Here is a 19093-nt window from a genome sequence, read left to right on the forward strand (position 1 = left end):
CTGTCACAACCCTACCACCCTGAGATAGTTGCCATGGAAGTGCCACATTGTCTGCATCCCTAGCTACTTGAACACAAGCTATCCTGTGTGACCAAAAGGCACACATATGACATGATATGGCCTATACACAAGTATTCCAAGGTGCGATGAGGCAGGGAGGGGGGAACAAGCGAAGACAGACAACGGTACTACTAGGCCAGGTGTCATTTAGATTGTGCAAGTGCAGGGGTAGGGGGAAGGGAAAAGTGCAAGGGGAAGGTGAGGGGGGGGAGTGCAGTACAGGGTAAGTAGACCAAAAAACGAATACATAGCCCAGCTGGTGGCAACTGCAAAGGTAAGTGCAGACAAGTGCTGGGAAGGGGGGGCTGTAGGGATAGAGAGACAGTACCGCAGTGCAGGGGTTGCCAGGGAGGCAGTGCAAGTTGAGAGTGGCTGGGCCAGGGACCGAGGTCAGTGAGAGTGGCCCAGTTGCAGATCCAGTGCAGTTCCAGTGAATAATTTAGCAAGGGAGAGGCAGAGAGAAAGCAGAAGCAAAGAGGAAGGTCTTGAGGTGCTTCCCGAACCGGAGATGGTTCTCCTCAAGTTCCAGTGAGGCAGGAAGGCTGTTCCAGAGGGAGGGCCCTGCCGCGGAGAGAGATCTACCCCCAGCTAGTTGCTTTGAGAAGCGGATGACCCTGACATGCAAGGTGTGAATCACACACACCTGCAAAACAGGCCATGGCCATCACTGTCATGTCACTCAAACCCTCCCAAACCACAACATGACATGGCAAGCAATACCCATACATAAACACAGTAACAATAAGGCACACATTGCCATGTCCAAAATGTACAGTGGCATCAGACAATGATGCCTGACTTGGAATCAGATGAAATGACTGACCAACAACCTCCCACCCAAAATAAGTCATTTCCAAATGCATTACAAGAGTTGTAGACGTAACATAACAATGAATGCCTGTCTACATGCACATTGTGCATTGCAAAATCAACACTGCAGCTTCTGTGTGCTGTGTCCTACTCCTGCCACACACTGCTCAGTGCACAGCACAGAGAACAGCCATTGTGTGTGATGCACACCCTGAGCATCACATCTAAGCGACAGACCACATCAAAAAGCAAATTAGACATGTACAGGATCCATAATTGGTCACAGAACATGTGCTGCAGGGACACAGTGGGCACCAGAAGGCAAACAGTGTACACATGGATATGCAAGGGTGGTAGTACATGTAGTGCATCAGAGTGCAAGTGTGTGGGTCAGCAAGGACATGCACTCAACATATGCATGTGCAATCAAGTGACCATCAGTGTTCTCTACACATCACATGTGAACATTCACCATGTGTACACCCCAGCATGTCAAACCACAACTATCCCCTCGCACCTGAAAGGTAAACACAACACATGAACAGGCATTGATCAGCATGTAAATAGGATACCACCATTACAATGTCAGGGTTCCCATCACACTGCAGGGCAAGCCAACTATCAACAACAACCCCCCCCCCCTCCCTCACAAATGACCATGACCCATTGAACAACTGCACCTGGGTCATGGAGCCTTCAACCCTCAATTCCACCTGGCCACAGGATCACCCATCCCCTTCGTCAACATCTCCCACCTTGTGTGTAAAAAGGTGTCTGCACCCTCAGAATCCACACTCATTTCCAAAATCACAAAATCCAAGGCATAAAAACGAACCAGAACACCCTCCAGTAGATACTTGACGTAGCAGTACCTCACAAAGGCCAAGTACTACCACAATGATGCAACAACCAAGGTAGCACAGTAAAACAATGTCACAACAGGATGTGAACCATGTGTGGTACATAACATAGAATGATGCACCATGAACGGATGTGTACTGTCACAGGTCCCGTGTACAGGCGCAGGAGTGTCATGAAACAACCACCCCCACCGTGTCCCGGGTGCCTGCAAGGTCAAACTCACACAGGCCCCTGAGACCCTGGTGGGGAAGGAGGGTCAGGGATATGCAGTCGGGACAGGTGTTGGCACACTGGATAACTGGAATGAGTGGCAGGAGAGGGGAGGAGGAATGACACATGAAAGTAGGGAATGCACGAAAATGTACTACCTGCATGAACACATACACAATCCAAACAAACTTGGACATCATTGTCATGGCCTTCTGTAGTCCAGGCTTAGGAGTGGCACGAACCAACCACCTCCTCTAGGGTTTTGGCGCCTGCAAGTTTGGGGCTTACACAGGCATCCGCAACCCCAGCGGGGAAAGAGGGTTAGGGAACGTTGCTTGGATAGGTACGGGAAGCAGGAACACCGGGTAGAGGGTACAGGATTCCGGGTGATTAGGGGGAAAAAAACATACCAAATTGAATTACACATTCATCCATGCATTAGTGCACCCCCCAGCAAGCCTATGCAGAGCAGTTTGAAAGAAAAACAACCAGACACTTAGCTTTGGTTTTGAGTGCTGGCCTCCTGCTGAGCACTGCAATGCTGCAAAGACAGATACAGTCAACAACCTGTACGTGCCAATTACACAAAAACACACCACCAAAAATGCCCCATAGCAACAAACTACTCTACAAACAGACAATCTGGTGTAGATGCTTCGTACCCATATATAACATTACCCCTGTGATGGGTCATACACAGTCAATGCAGTAGGTCAGCCGCCGGTGGGTGCATGGCAAATGGAACACTAATGTGTCACAATTCACACAACATGCAATGTTCCCTGGGTAAGCAGACATACCCATATAGCAAGCCATGACTTCAGAGCAAGTTGTGTACCACCATGACCGAAACAAAGTTGGCAGTGCATTTATCATAATGTACATGGAAATGAAATGCACTGCAACCGAGTATGTCCCTTGCTGCATGTCCCTGTGAGCTGCCCCTTTCCATGTCTCGGAAGGCTACATGGTTGATACATGTGCCTCAATGGACCTTGGTGTACCGGAGGGTATGTGCCACTGCCCCTGCAGGTGTCCCAGACAACCTTACAATCAACAGCCATCAGTCCACCAACACATCTGAGCTGCATTGTGTGCTTCAACACCAATATTCGTCCAAGCTCACCCTCAGTGCTGTGACTAAGCCTGCATGTGCAACTCGCCTGGTGCAAGCTTTGCTGTGTTGTGGCCCCCCTGTGCTGCGCACCTTGCCTGGAGTTCCTTGGAACACGTCAGCAGTTCTAGGATGTAGGTCTGCAATCCCTGTGCCTCTGCTTGTGCACACATGTGCATGTGGGCACCAACAAACGTGTCCAGAATTCTGTCGTCCAATGGGCCATGTCTGCTGCCAAAGGTGCTCTGGAGGCTCATCCCCCTGCAGAAAGGGCATGAAACACATGATTAATGATTCAAAGTCATCTGTGTGTGTCTCTTCAGGCATCTCATTACTTGACCATGTCAGAGAGTCGCATCATAAATCACGCCATCAGTCCGTCTTTCACATCCAAAGTGTGGAACACTATCTACAGCATGAATTGCAACAAGCACGTGTACAGTAAAGATAAGAAACATACTACACAATGCATAGCAATGAATGTACACATTAATCATGAAACACCCCATCTAGCAAAAGATGAACAGTGGACAATAATACCAAAATCATCCCCACTAGGGGTGTAAACACAAGTCACACAGCACCAGACATGCCACAGATATGACAGTCCAAAGCCCTTGTGTAAAAGGTTGTGGCACCGAACCATCCTTGCAAGCCCATGGATAAGGGAGGCAGGAGTGGCATATGTGAGTCAAGGACCCCAAGCAGCAAACACATACACAAGACAAGCCTGAAGGGCCCAGCTGGAACAGACAGTGGATGCCTTCAAAAGCCACAAAGCACCGCACCGTCACATGAAAGCACAATAGACAAGCAATTTTAAACTATATTAACTAATTACACTAACTATGGAAAACCTACATTACCTAATTAAACTAACTATCAAACAGAAACTTAACTAACTAAACTAAAAGAAAAATCAAAAATGGCCACATACGACCCGGGGGTAGGGGAGGCACCCAGGAGGGGGGAGGTATAGGGTGCTGCTCAACATCCACATGCGATGATGCTGAGCCAAAAAAAAAACCTCCATGGGCTCAACGCCTGCACAGCCCGACCTATGTGGGAGATAGATGGTCGTCCGAGTCTGGCTCATCCTGGAAAGGAGGACATGGCACAGTAGCCTGGCCACGCCTAGCCGCAGCTTGCCCCTCGTCGGCAGCAAGTCTGCCGGACAGGTGAGCCTGGTTCTGTGTGGCGATGTGACGTAGGTCTGCATGCAGAACCTCACGTGATACATGTGCTTCCTCTTGCAAGGTAGCACGTGTAACACGGAGTTCCTCCTGCAAGGCCTGGCTGGACAACCGCTGCACCTCCCGGCAAGCCTGTAGCTCAGCCGAGATGGTACGCTCAAGCTGTGCAAACCTCTCCTCTGCCCGCTGCCTCTGGGACATCATAAGGACACTCAGAGTGGATTTGAGGGAAGCATACTCCTCCCTCAGGGCATCCATGTGCGCCTCTGCGTGAGCAGCAATTGCTTGACGCAGAGACGACATTTCAGCCTGGCGTGCCCTGTCTGAGGCCGCCATGCCCAGCCTGAGCCAGCGGGCCGTGGACCGTGCCGCCTGCTGCTGGAGAAGCACCGGCCTAGCAGGGGGGAGCACAGATCGGGCCACACGCTCCATGCTCTCAGCGATGTTCTCCATTGCTGCCCCCTGCCTTTCGGAATTGGCAGTCATGTCTTGCTCCCACTCAGTATACTGCGGCTGCGCGCGGCGACCGCGTTGCCGGGCTTGACCCCTGCGGGACCCAAGGACCGGGGGGCCTCGCTGTGTTGGCACCGCCCGCGGCTGCACGACTACATGCCCCCGTCGACGTGATGTCCCAGGCACATCAGTGACTGGTGTGGAGGGTGACCCTGCGTCCCGATCCACCACGGGCGGAGGAACCAAGACTGTCTGATCCCTCAGTGCAGGTGTCGCGGACAGAGGAGTGTCCACATCAGAATCACTCACCCCTGACACATGGACTTGATGCTCATCCAACTCAACATGGACGTCAGAGTCGTCATCAAGGCTGGACTCATAGGCATCCAGAGACAAGATGGACTGTAGCACTTGGGGGTTTTCGTGGCCTACCACCCCACGACCCCCACTAGTGCCAGGTTGATGTAGTGGTAACAACCCTGTGTCTGGCATGACAACACCATCCTCCGCCTCCATTGCGTCATCACCTGAAAAATAGAGAGAAAAAAGGTCACTACACATGTCAGAAGCACACAACACACACACACACCGACAGCAAACGCATCAGGCAGACAAGTGACACACAACATATAACCTGGCATGCATGCTGGGTCAACTTTGAATTGCTTCTGTGATCAGACCTGTTGAAAGGTGGCAGTTTCCATGGAAGTGGGTCTATGCAGTGCAGAAAATGTGTACGCCACTTACTACCTACATGTACAAGGACTCCATGGTGTGTACCAGGAAATGTGAAGGCAGTGCAATGTTAAATTCAGACATCACGTGCATTGTGCATTCAATGTTTACCATATCTAGAAGCCAAGCACCCCTCCACCCCAGTACCAAAGCAGGGATGCCTAGCATGTTATCAAAAGGCTGACCATACACCTGTGTATTGACAGGCAGTGTTGACTGGCATCAACACCTTAATGTGATTCAAGTGACCACACTGCAAATGATGCTGGGACAGTAAGCAGGACACATGATGAAAACTCTGGATGCCGCCCATGTGTGAAGAAGACACAACAACAGTTGGACAGAGTCATTGGCCATTGAACAGGCTGAGGCCTGTGAGCCACACAGATTGTCACACCCTAAACATGTGTGCAACGCAGGACTGAGCCACAGTTGACATGGGAAGGCTGATGAGATGGCAGGCAATGTATGTAACCAAGGACTTGTATTACAGTGATCATCCAGTCAAGGACACATAGGGGCATGCGTGCAATGCACATGGAGCATGAATGGGCACTCATGTCCCTGCGGGACATCTGACCTATGCACAGTACAAGTGAGATACCCTGCATCAAGTACTAAGGCTGTACCACATGGCATATGTCTGGCAGATTCTACGCTGGAAGTTAGCATCTACACAGGACGCATGAACAAGAAAGTACACATTGGCAAGATTGAAGCAGACCAGTGCAAAGGTGGAACTGGGGTGCAGAGTGGCGGAGGAGGGGCAAGGGAGCATGCCTACATGGAGCCCCCGCATGCAGGCAGAGGAGACATGCATCACGGAAGCATTGCATTACTTACACATCAGAACCATGTAAACGTCACATGTAGTGGCAATCATGCACAACACATCCCACAAGTGAAACACACACGTCCTCAACAAACACGCATCAACACTCACTGGACTGGGCATCAAAGTCCAGCATCTCTCCCACTCCTTCGACCAATTCAGGTGGTATGAACTCCGCAACGAGTGCCTCATGCAGAGTGAGCACTTCCTCCTCTGGTGCAGGCCCACCGCCAGTCACCAGAGTCAAGTTGTAATTAGAGGCACGCTTAGCCTTAGTGCTGCGTTTGATGTCATTCCAACGCTTTTTGCACTCTTGCGCCGTGCGCACCTCATGGCCGAATGAACTGACATGTTCCGCAACATGCTTCCAGTGGGTGTCACGTTGGGCAGCCGTAGTCTGATTATTATTGGCACCCACTAGCATGTCACGGCTGTGGCCCCGCACGTAGTCCACAAGGAAGTCCAGTTCCTGCTTGCAGAAAGGCTTCTTCCTCGACGTGCAGGAGGCCGTGGCTGTGTGTGGGGTCCCAGCCTGTGCTGCAGGTGCAACCTTCCTCCTCTTGGACTGTGGCGCAGACCCTGGCTGGCTAATGCCGCCCTGACCAGTATGGCCAGTGGGTTTGGTGGATTGAGCCAAGGGAGTGGCAGGTGGAGGGACGACCAAAGGCCTGACTTTTGTCAGTGGCAGCTGGGTGCCCTCTAATGGATCCTGCGCAGCAACATCAGCTGTGGCAGGGTCATTGACCGCAACAGTCCTGGTTGGCAGACTCACAACCGGGGTGTTGTTGGGTGCATCTGCCCCTGCACTTGCCAACACCCGACTGTTCGGGGCAGCAGATGACATGACTGCCCCAGGGACACGTCTCTTGGTCTGAGCAGCCGGCCTGCCCCTATGGTTTCCCTCCTGGCCTGTTGGAGATCTACCAAGGGCTCCTCAAGTGCCAATGCAGCCTGCGCTGGCAGACCCTGAGCCTGGGTGGCGGTGTCCACAGCTGCACCTGCAGCTACCACTACCCTTGGGCCCGTGGCAGTCGATGGAACAGACTGCCGGGTCACACGGGCGCCAGTGCCAGATGCAGAAGCTGCATCCCCCGGAACCACAGGGGGTGGTGGCATGACTGCACCGACACATGGCACAACATTGTGCTCAAGTGGCGCACCCCTGCCTCTTCCCCCTCTGTGGCCGCCCTGGAGTCCCCCTACTCCCTGGTCACCACGGCCACGTCCCCGACCACGCCCGCCACGAGGAGGACGCCCAGCTGAGGCGCCCCTCACCTTTGGTGGCCTCCCAACCATGGCACAGATGTAGTAGTGCCGGCACAGATGGAGTGGTGCCAATGGGAGGTGTACACCACAATTGACCTGGGCAATTGGGGTGAAGGGGGTGGGAAGCAAGATGTTAACAGCCCCACTGCACCTGCAAGGCTGTATGTGACCCCGGTGATGTAGTGACGGGTCACGCAACGCTCAGGCACCCCAAAACTGCAGTAAAACCATGCACGCAACCCTGCAGCCTACGTGCATAGATTCAACCTCCCGCAGTACGCTGTGGCACCCAGTAACACGAATAACGCGTACGCGTGGGACACGCAGGCTACTATGACATCGAAAATGGGTGCGATACACAGGGGCACCCGCAGTGGGAAAAAGAGCATGTGCGACTCACCGTCTGACTAGCGCGATGCAGAAAAACACGCGTAGCCAATACCCCTGCCAAAAGAAGAGATACGTCCTTGATAGCTGTGAAGTTGTGATGGCGCGCGAAACAACAGGAAGCAGCAACACACGTCGGTCTCCACGAAAGGCACATACAGCGAACTGCTGGGCCTGCTCACCTTTAACCCGTGCTGAGGGAAACGCGCGTCACGTCACTTACGCGCATGGGCCCTTTCCTCGGATTACACGCGGACGTGCAGTTTTTCACGCATGCTGAAATGCCCATGCACGCCTGCGTGCGTCACGTCACAGGGGCGCTTGCGCTTGAGGGGTCTTCTGTCCAATGAAATTGCGTATGCGTGCAGACGCGCTTACGCGCTAAGGGCCTTTCCTCCAATTACACGCTGACGTGCAGAATTTTCACGTGCCAAATCACTCCGTATCAAGCTGGCCATGCGTAAGCACATGGAAGACCACGCTCCTGCCCAGATGGCCGAATTACTGCCCCCCAGAGCCCCGAGCACGCTCCCACCTGCCATCTGCTGCTGCCTGACTGCCTGCTGTCCACATGCCCTGCCATTTGCTGCCTGCACATCAGCCAGGGGTGCTGTTGCTGTGACCACCCCTGCTGGAACCGAAGACTCCCGACTGGGATTCCATCGCTCCACAGCCCAGCCCCAGGACCCAGTTGCCCACCCACTCCTGCCTCTGGGGTTGTCATGTCGGGCACTGCAACATCTGGCACCACTGTCAACCCCTGCCAGAGAGGCAGAGGGGCACCAGCTTCAGTGCCAGGGAAGTTGGTGTCCTGGTGGAGCAAGTCCTGGGGCAGTATGATGCCCTCTTCGGAAGTTCCCGTGCCGTCAAGGAAGGACGGACTCGGATCTGGACGGACATTGTGACTGCCATCAACGCGGAAGGGGTGTCAGTCCGCGACTTCCAACATGTCAAGAAGCGCCGGGAGGACTTCAGGTCCAGGACCCTGACCAAGGTCCGGCGCCTCTTGAAGGCAGCGGATGCTAAGGGGCGCCGGGGCCACTTGTCGGAAGATCAGATGAGGGTCCTGGAACACATATCCCCAGCGCTCCACGTCCAGGTCCTTGAGAGGCAGACCCGTCTGGAGTCGAGCGGTAAGTGTACATGCATCCTGATTGTGAGCTGTGCATGTGGTGATGTTTCAGTAGTGTGCAGGTTGCACATCTGTTTGTATGGGGTCGAGTATGGGTGGGGGTGTACAGGGCCGTGAGGCTAACACATGCGAGGGCTGTAAAGTGTGAGACATGGATGGTGCTTGTGTGTGTAGGCTTGCATGCCAAATGCAGTTGTGTGGGCACACATGTTTGGATGAATGTGTATGTAAGTAGACATGTTCGTGATGTCACGCATGTATGTTGTTTTCAGCTGCATGTATCAGCACTGTGTACATGTGCATTTATGTGTATTTGACAAGGGTGCAACAGTGATGCAACATGGATGCATGTGACAGCGGGATGTGGAAGCCTGATTGGCAGATGTGACATGGATGCCCATCTGAACACTGCGACACTTGGCAGAGGTGTAGACATGCATGCAAGTGTGGTGGTGTGTGTACATGTGTAGTGTACTTCCTGTGTTGCATGTGATGTCTGGCTCCGCTTTGCCTGCTCATGCTGTTGTATGTGTATGGATGGTGCTGGCAGTTGCAATATGGCTGTGGTATGGCTCATGTGTGCGAGTTGAAATGACATGTGTGTTGGGGATTGTGATGGCATGTCTGAGGTTTGCCAATGCCACTCATGTACAACTGTCATGTGTGTATGTGTCCATTGTACAGTGCCGTGATGCATGTGTTTTATTTCTCCCTGTCTGCAGCGTCAACTGATGAAGAGGGCGGAGAAGGTGCTGTGGAGCACAGCGGCGGGGATCCCACCGCCAGCCGGAGATGCAAGGCCCGGCTCCCCTCCCATGTTGTGATCGCGTCGGGGAGTGAGGAGTCCGGTGCCGTGTCCCAGGCCGCAGCTGCCGGGGGGTGGTCCAAGAGGCAGAGGTTGGAGTTGGACTCCTCGGGAGCAGAAGGAGCAGCTGGGACCCCACAGGGCCCAACGGGGGAAGATGGCACGGAGTCATCCAGGTTGGTGGGGGGTTTGGTGGAGGAGGAGGCCGTGCAAGCAACAGAGACGAGTTACACTGGTGCTAGTGGTGCAGTGCAGGACCAGGGACAGGAGGCAGCACAGGCCGTCGCGGAGGTGCCTGTGTGCAATCCTGTCCCTGATCCTGTCCCTGCATCATCTTGCACCAGCAGGGATGCCTACGTCCAGACCCGTTTTCAGGCAGGGGATGAGCTCACGACAACTGGCCTTCCTCTGCCTGCGGACGTGGCTATCCGGGTCCGGGTTGAGCCTGTCCTGACTGGTGTGGCGTTGCGTCAACGGGCCATGCGAGGTGACCTGCAGTCTTTTCATGAGGAGACTGCACGTCATCTCGAATGGCTCGTTAACCGCGTCGGCCTACTGGGACAGGTCACTCAGGCCAGATTCCTCCGTTTGATGGGGCTTGCTGCAACCCCCTCCTCAACTGAACCCCCTATGCTCCAGTCGTCGTCCGTGCCATCTTCCCACCCATCAGTCACCTGGGTGCCCTGTGGAGCTGCCTCTGACGGTGCGGCCAGGCTGGTGGAGGAGGCATCCCTGCCACAGTCGGGAGTCGGACGTCCAGCAGGGGTGGCCACATCAACGACTGCACCCCAGCCAGCGGAGGATGTGCAGGCAGCAGGAGGCAGTGCACGGGCAGAGGCACAGCAGCAGCAGCAACGTGGTGGGAGCCATGAAGGCTCGGGGCCTTCGACATCAGAGGGGCAGGCATCGGCCGGAGGGCAGGAGGACCCAGACAGAAAGTGTCTTCCATGTGGCAGCGGTTGGGCCACGCCACAGATGCGGAGCGGCAGCGGGCGGAAGAGGCACGGCTCACGATGGTCAGGGCGGATAACTCCATGCGGAGGGCCCTGAGGCGGGCCGAGTGCCTCGAGGCAATCCGCAGGGGGTTGGGGTGGACACGTCGACGGCCCTGCGGACCCTCGGGGCCATGGAGGAGGACCGCCTCCGGGACATTGAGCAGGAGTTCGATGATGCCCTGGCCCGGAACATCCAAAAGTGAGCCGTCGGACTACCCCGCTGCCCTTGTACATAGTTCTGTAGTTAGTGTTAGGTTTCCTTTGTTTTTGCATTTTTTTTGGACCTTTTGGACAATGGGCCACATTTTTGTATATAGTTTTTTTTATTAGGTTGTGTTGTTAGATAGGTTTCATTTCTTTTGTTGGGATCATGGACCCTGGCTTGTTCATCTGTACATAGTTGACTGTTGGATTTTCTTTTTATTTCACAATTTACCCATGGAGCAATGGCTTTCAATTATAATTTTCCATTGGATTTTCTTTTGTGGACTGTGACTTTGGACACCATTCCTTTGGATTATGATTTTTGGATTTGCATTTTTTAACGGACATGCTTCTTTTTACTTTTTTACATTCCCATTTCTGTTTGTTTATTTTTGATTCAATTTATGTTTCCTTTAATACATATTTTTTGATCAAACTTCAATGTGTAGTATCATCTCATTGGTTTCATGCATATCATGATATGGGTTTTGAGATTCACTGACACCCATTGGGTGTATGTGAGGGACATGTGTTCGTTTCCAAACTTGCAATTGGTGTTCTATCATGTTATTGCCATTTCTAAGTGGGTGGATGCAATACTCGGGTGGGTGTTTTGCATTTGGAGGCTGACCATAGGGACCAGGGATCTAGATTGTGATGACATGTTGGCTGGGGAACATGAGTTGGGGCCTGGTGGAGGGTGCACCACAGTGCTGGGGGGCGGGGGTGCAGCGGGACATGAGTTGGGGACTGGTGGAGGGTGCACCACAGTGCTGGGGGGTGGGGGTGCAGGGGAACATGAGTTGGGGCCTGGTGGAGGGTGCTCCACATGCTGGGGGGTGGGGGTGCAGGGGAACATGAGTTGGGGCCTGGTGGAGGGTGCCCCACAGTGCTGGGGGGTGGGGGTGCAGGGGAACATGAGTGGGGGCCTGCTGGCAGGTGCCCCACAGTGCTGGGGGGTGGGGGTGCAGGGGAACATGAGTTGGGGCCTGGTGGAGGGTGCCCCACAGTGCTGGGGGGTGGGGGTGCAGGGGAACATGAGTTGGGGCCTGGTGGAGGGTGCCCCACAGTGCTGCGGGGTGGGGGTGCAGGGGGACATGAGTTGGGGACTGGTGGAGGGTGCACCACAGTGCTGGGGGGTGGGGGTGCAGGGGAACATGAGTTGGGGCCTGGTGGAGGGTGCACCACAGTGCTGGGGGGTGGGGGTGCAGGGGAACATGAGTTGGGGACTGGTGGAGGGTGCCCCAAGTGCTGGGGGGTCGGGGTGCAGGGGAACATGAGTCGGGGACTGGTGGAGGGTGCACCACAGTGCTGGGGGGTGGGGGTGCAGGGGAACATGAGTTGGGGCCTGGTGGAGGGTGCACCACAGTGCTGCGGGGTGGGGGTGCAGGGGAACATGAGTTGGGGACTGGTGGAGGGTGCACCACAGTGCTGGGGGGTGGGGGTGATGGGAGACATGAGTTGGACATGAGTGGGGGCCTGCTGGCAGGTGCCCCACAGTGCTGGGGGGTGGGGGTGCAGGGGAACATGAGTTGGGGACTGGTGGAGGGTGCACCACAGTGCTGGGGGGTGGGGGTGCAGGGGAACATGAGTTGGGGACTGGTGGAGGGTGCACCACAGTGCTGGGGGGTAGGGGTGCAGGGAAACATGAGTTGGGGACTGGTGGAGGGTGCACCACAGTGCTGGGGGGTGGGGGTGCAGGGGGACATGAGTTGGGGACTGGTGGAGGGTGCACCACAGTGCTGGGGGGTGGGGGTGCAGGGGGACATGAGTTGGGGCCTGGTGGAGGGTGCACCACAGTGCTGGGGGGTGGGGGTGATGGGAGACATGAGTTGGACATGAGTGCCCCACAGTGCTGGGGGGTGGGGGTGCAGGGGAACATGAGTTGGGGCCTGGTGGAGGGTGCCCCACAGGGCTGGGGGTGCAGGGGAACATGAGTTGGGGCCTGGTGGAGGGTGCACCACAGTGCTGGGGGGTAGGGGTTCAGGGGAACATGGGTTGGGGACTGGTGGAGGGTGCACCACAGTGCTGGGGGGTGGGGGTGCAGGGGAACATGAGTCGGGGACTGGTGGAGGGTGCACCACAGTGCTGGGGGGTGGGGGTGCAGGGGAACATGAGTTGGGGACTGGTGGGGGGTGCACCACAGTGCTGGGGGGTGGAGGTGCAGGGGAACATGAGTTGGGGACTGGTGGAGGGTGCACCACAGTGCTGGGGGGTAGGGGTGATGGGAGACATGAGTTGGACATGAGTGGGGGCCTGCTGGCAGGTGCCCCACAGTGCTGGGGGGTGGGGGTGTAGGGGAACGAGTGGGGGTGCAGGCTAGTCCCCTGTGGTGTGGGCTGCCTGCAGGGGCCGTGGAGGTTGTGGAGCGAACACCTGGGAGGACCCACACGGCCAATTCACGTGTAGTACTCCACGGAACCCCTGAAATACACGTACCCTGCTGATGTCGCGTGTGAAACTTCCCGCGCACCCCAGGATACACATACCCAGGACATTTGCATGTGGAACTTCCAGCGCACCCCTGAAATACACGTACCCTGCTGATGTCGCATGTGAAACTTCCCGCGCACCCCAAGATACACGTACCCAGGACATTCGCGTGTGGAACTTCCAGCGCACCCCTGAAATACACGTACCCTGATGATATCGCGTGTGAAACCTCCCGCGCACCCCAAGATACACATAGCCAGGACATTCGCGTGTGGAACTTCCAGCGCACCCTGATGATATCGTGTGTGAAACCCCCCGCGCACCCCAAGATACACGTAGCCAGGACATTTGCGTGTGGAACTTCCAGCGCACCCCTGGAATACACGTACCCTGCTGATATCGCGTGTGAAACTTCCCGCACACCCCAAGATACACGTAGCCAGGACATTCGCGTGTGGAACTTCCAGCGCACCCCAGTTATACACGTACCCTGCTGATATCGCATGTGAAACTTTCCGCGCACCCCAAGATACACGTAGCCAGGACATTCGCGTGTGGAACTTCCCGCGCACCCCTGGAATACACGTACCCTGCTGATATTGTGTGTGAAACTTCCCGCGCACCCCGAAATACACGTACCCAGGACATTCGCGTGTGGAATTTCCCGCGCACCCCTGATATACACGTACCCTGCTGATATCGCGTGTGAAACTTCCCGCGCACCCCGAAATACACATACCCAGGACATTCGCATGTGGAACTTCCCGCGCACCCCTGATATACACGTACCCTGCTGATATCGCGTGTGAAACTTCCCGCGCACCCCAAGATACACGTAGCCAGGACATTCGCGTGTGGAACTTCCAGCGCACCCCTGGAATACACGTACCCTGCTGATATCGCGTGTGAAAATTCCCGCGCACCCCGAAATACACATACCCAGGACATTCGCGTGTGGACCTTCCCGCGCACCCCTGAAATACACGTACCCAGCTGAAATGACGTGAGGTACTTCCCGCGCACCCCAGTGATACACGTAGCCCGCTTGCCTTGCTGGTACAGGGTTGGCGCAGCCCTTTTCGCTGGATTGGGGATTTTGATGGCTTTTCCCTGCGCGAGAGGCGTTCTTGGGGGCGTAACTGGTCCTGCTGCAGGGTCGTGCGCCACGGCTGGTTTTGGTAGCTGGAATCCATGAATACGCTGTGCGCAGAAATGGATTTTAGCGCACGTGGCTGGCGCAGGGATTCGCACGCGCACACTGTGCGCCAGCCGCGTGCGCCACTTGTGCGCTAAATTCTATGAATTACCCCCTAAATCTTTCAAGTCTGTTCCAACTGCTACAATTCGCTACGATTTGGTCTTAATTCTTTGCAGGCTCATATTGATTGGAATTCTTTATTACTTTATATACAAATTGTGACGCCTCCTCCGAGTTCATTGTTTGAAAAACTTGCACGAAATATTGAAGATTAATTTATCCTTGGTCTTAAATAGAGTTCAAAGATGCAAAAAATAATACAACTTTTTAGATATCTCTGTACACAATCTATTAGAAAACTTCCTCAGAGTAAAATAGAAGTTAATGGACTGGGTGAAAACTAGGTATCAAACAATGAACTACAATCTGTTTAGATGTTCCTGCATAACGAAAAGAGGTTTGGGTGGCAATGCATTGTATTTAAGGAAATCGGCAAGTAGGAGATGGAGGGTGAATTTCCTCAGATTGATACTAATTTTGCACCCCACCTGTGAAATTATGGGTATTTGATTTAATAATCCAAACAGGCTTAACACTTATAGATTCTGTAAAGGTAATTTACAGGTAGACACTCGGGAACATTTATTCGTGAATTGTCCTAACCAACATCAAAAAATATTGATAAACCATTTATCGAGTCATGTTTTAAGTGGGAGTCACATTTCACTGTCTATTTCTGCTACACATTATTTATGACATTTTAGAAATTATTTAGATGTATGTTATTTGTATGATATGTGATTCATGTTAATCTTTCTGCCTTTCCCTTTTTTTTTACTTTGTTCCATCTTCTTTTCCTTTGTGAAAGATTTATGTAAACTGGAACATAATAAAACATAGAAGGAAGAGGCTATTGTTTCCCATCATACTCATTCCTTATTTTTTTTTTCTTACAGAGAGTGATGGAGCAAATCATTATGGAATTTGTATCTTCATAGTGTTAGTGATTGTTATTGCTATTATTTTTATGACCATTAAATACCGCAAGAACATAGCCAGGTAAGTGCCAGAATTAAACACAGTTGGTTTGGTAAATGATTGCTGTTTTCAGATCTTGTACCCTGGTCTGATTTCTTCCATTGCTCGCTAGCGTGGTCATACTTTGTTTACTTGTATAGTTCAATTTAACTTTGATTCTTTGGCTTATCGCTTTTGTAACAATTTGTAGTGCAAAAACTCCAGATATGTGGAGTAGTCAATAGCCAATATCTAAAGAACACATCTGCTTTAGTGATGTGCAACTAAACCCCGACTATATAGGTTTCTCGTTTGTGGTATACTGAAAGGTGACCATTCAGTGAGTGCTTGGTTGCAACCGGTTGCTTCTACTTCTACTCTACTGCTGTCCTTTAGTCACAGCAAGAACTTTATTGGTGATTGTATTTTAATTTTGGCTAATAGTTGGTGCTAAAGTGCCACCTAGAAGCCAAAACTATTGCATTAGAATACAGCTAGGGAGTATTGGCATTTGTGGAGGGAAACAAAGTTTGTAGGTGCTGTTTGGTTATTTACCCACCCATTGACTGCAGTGAGTCAGAAGATGGACATGGACTCTGATCTGCCATTTTTGTATGGATTTATTAAATACAAATGCAAAAACTCCTAGATTTCCCTCTACTAAAGATGTTCCCTGCCTAACCAAACTAACCAAACTAGCTAAGGTGCTCGTCCATCATCAGTGATAGTCCAAATCCACTGTCAAAAATTCCCCTACTCTGACCCTACCACTATTAGAACAACATAAAGCACAGATCCATGACCCCCTTCTCCTGTGAGCTGCTTCTTCACCACGTTCAGTACAGTACTGATCTTTAACTACTTTTATCAAGTTCCAGAGTTCTAACACTGGATCTTTAAAAGTTTCAAGTTTCCTTTCACTTTGACTAACTCCTTCTCTCTAGATTCTGCTTGTCTTATTCCCTGGTTTTTTACTCTTTTCTCTTCATTCAGACTTAAAGGTTTACTTTTATTCAATGTCCACCCTTTTCCATGATTTGACTGAATATGAATGTTCCAGTAATGATTCTCACTCTCTTTACTACTTCTGGTGCACTGTCTTGACTGTGACAAATATGAGTGTTTAAATGATGATTCTCACTCTCTCCATCTCTTCCTAATATTTTATCTTGACTGGGATGAGTATGAATGCCCTAGTAATGATTCTTGTTCTCTTCACATATTTGTGACACCTTATCTTGACTGGGACGAGTAGGAGCATTCTAGCAATGATCCTTTCTTTCTTGACACACTCTCAGTACTATTTCTTGACTGGGACGAGTATGACCATCCCAGTAATGCCTTTCTTCTCACAAACTCCTGATGTCTTATATGGACAGGGATGAGTATGAATGTTCCAATCATTATTTTCCATCCCCCTCACATGTCTCCAGCTTTCCCCGTTATCTAAGGTCTTCAGGGAGAACGTCACTGGGTGGTAGAATCTTGGGGTACCCTCTTGGTCAATAGTCAGCTTCGCCGTTTGGTCTCTCTGTAGTTTCCTGTGTGGGTTCTCTCCTGTTTCGTCCTTCTGTTTGCTTTGCTCTTTCTCAGTGACAGTGATGTTAGCGTAGGTAATGGACCGACTAGCCCACCACGGTTTGTTCATGGTCACGCCACCACTTATTCCTTGCTCAAGGTAGGGGCTCCTAGTGTCCCTCCCAGTGCTCTGCTTTTCTTCTCCTCTTCGATGCCAAGCGTCGACTGCTATACCTGGGCTTCCAATCCACATTGGACGCTGCACGTCCAATCTTCCTTCTTTGTACCATTGCAAGCCAGTTTGAAGTTCACGGGACATCTATGTATAGGTCTCCGCCTCCTCTTCCCCAGCGCAGCGTTGAAATCCTTCTTTGCTGTTTGATTCATGGTCATTATACCTACATTGGTTTTATTCTTCTCGGTATGACTCAAGTTTTCCTTCACAGATACCATTCTAGTATTTGGATGACAATAAAAAATGCTGAGGGGTTCTATCTCCCATTCTTCACAAGATGTTGTGGAAGGAGGATTAGTGGGATGTGGTTTAGGAAGTTCTTTCCAAGAACGGAAGTGCTTGTCCTCTCTTCCCCTAGGGAAGGTTTTGCTAAGGGGGCTCATCTCCCTACTCCTACAGGGAAAGGCTTCCCCCTGCGGAGAAGTGACGGAATTCCGCAATTCGTCTTACAGCCCATGGCCTTGCTAATCCATATGGCCATTCCCACCCACTTCCTGCCTCTTCCCACCCAAAACACATCTTCCACGATCTTTGAGTTAGCTTTATCAAGTCTTACCCTTAAACATTGTGCTCAAAGTGCCTGCCAGTATTTTTTTTTAAAGCAATGTTTTGAGAGTTAATGGTCCTATTACGAGGTTGCCGCTAAGCCTCCGGTACCACCAGCGGCTTACCAGCAACATTGGTTTACCATTTCCGCTGCCCGATATCCCAGTATTACTGGGATATTATGGGCAAGCGGCAGAACGGTAAGCTCCAATTTCCATGGAGTCGCATAGCACTCCATGGGATGGGAACCACTGAAGCACCAGCACCGTTTTTAACGGTGCCGATGCTTCAGTGAATTATCTGCCAGTAGGGGCCTGAACTACCGGCAGGTCAGGCCTGCTCGTAATTCACAGCCCCCATCTGCAGACACAGAGTGAGCCGGTCTGGAAAAGGTGCCGGTAACGTTGTTGAGATAAGAAAAACATATTCAACTATCAATTAACCATTATTTGGAAAGCTAGGTGAAATATGTTGTCACTTAACTTAAGAATTATTAATAACCGATTTATTCCTCCAGTAGATCATTATCTATTAGTATCAATATAAGCTCTTTATGTGCTATATCTAATTGGGTAGTGAGATTAGATGGTGAGTTGTTGGCTTTAAATATAGTCTACTTCCTATTAACATTGACAACGGGCACAGTATGCGGCCACAGGTTATAATTTATAGAGCATGAGAATCATATGGGGTGCACAAAGATCATGGCACCATTTTGAATTTAGGCACAATGGCTCTATCACAAGGTGGGCCGTATCCTGGCAGTAATTGCGCCGTGATACCACCCAAAGCTATTAGCGTTACCGCAACTCAGTCCAGTGCAATTTGCGCCGGATCCCGAGTTGTGGTGGGGAGGTTGTTGGGGAGAATTTTTCATTTCTGTGCTAATTCCCTTCAACCTTAGAGACCCCCAGGTCTTTTGCCTGACTTTGGGCTTGTGACTTTTTCCACCTGTGAGTGGGACCTTTTTTTCTCTCTCAATTGTGTTTTTCCTGACTACGATTTTTTGTTTTCTGTTTTATGGAGTCTGACAACCTCCATAGGTATTTGCTTTTTGTATAGTGACACACAGCACCTTAGGTGTAGTAC

General features: G+C 51.9%; 1 protein-coding gene across 2 annotated transcripts in view; it reads left to right on the top strand.

Annotated features, from left to right (window-relative positions):
• LOC138451714 (uncharacterized) overlaps nucleotides 1–19093 on the top strand; it is a 220565-nt gene that overhangs the window by 136735 nt on the left and 64737 nt on the right. For both annotated transcript variants that reach the window (XM_069604924.1, XM_069604925.1), the window contains one exon: nucleotides 15645–15747. In XM_069604924.1, the coding sequence (XP_069461025.1) occupies nucleotides 15645–15747 (103 nt within the window). The remainder of the gene's footprint in view (nucleotides 1–15644; nucleotides 15748–19093) is intronic.

The sequence above is a fragment of the Ambystoma mexicanum genome, chromosome 1p, assembly GCF_040938575.1.
Source record: "Ambystoma mexicanum isolate Mex_15411 chromosome 1p, UKY_AmexF1_1, whole genome shotgun sequence".
NCBI lineage: Eukaryota > Metazoa > Chordata > Amphibia > Caudata > Ambystomatidae > Ambystoma > Ambystoma mexicanum.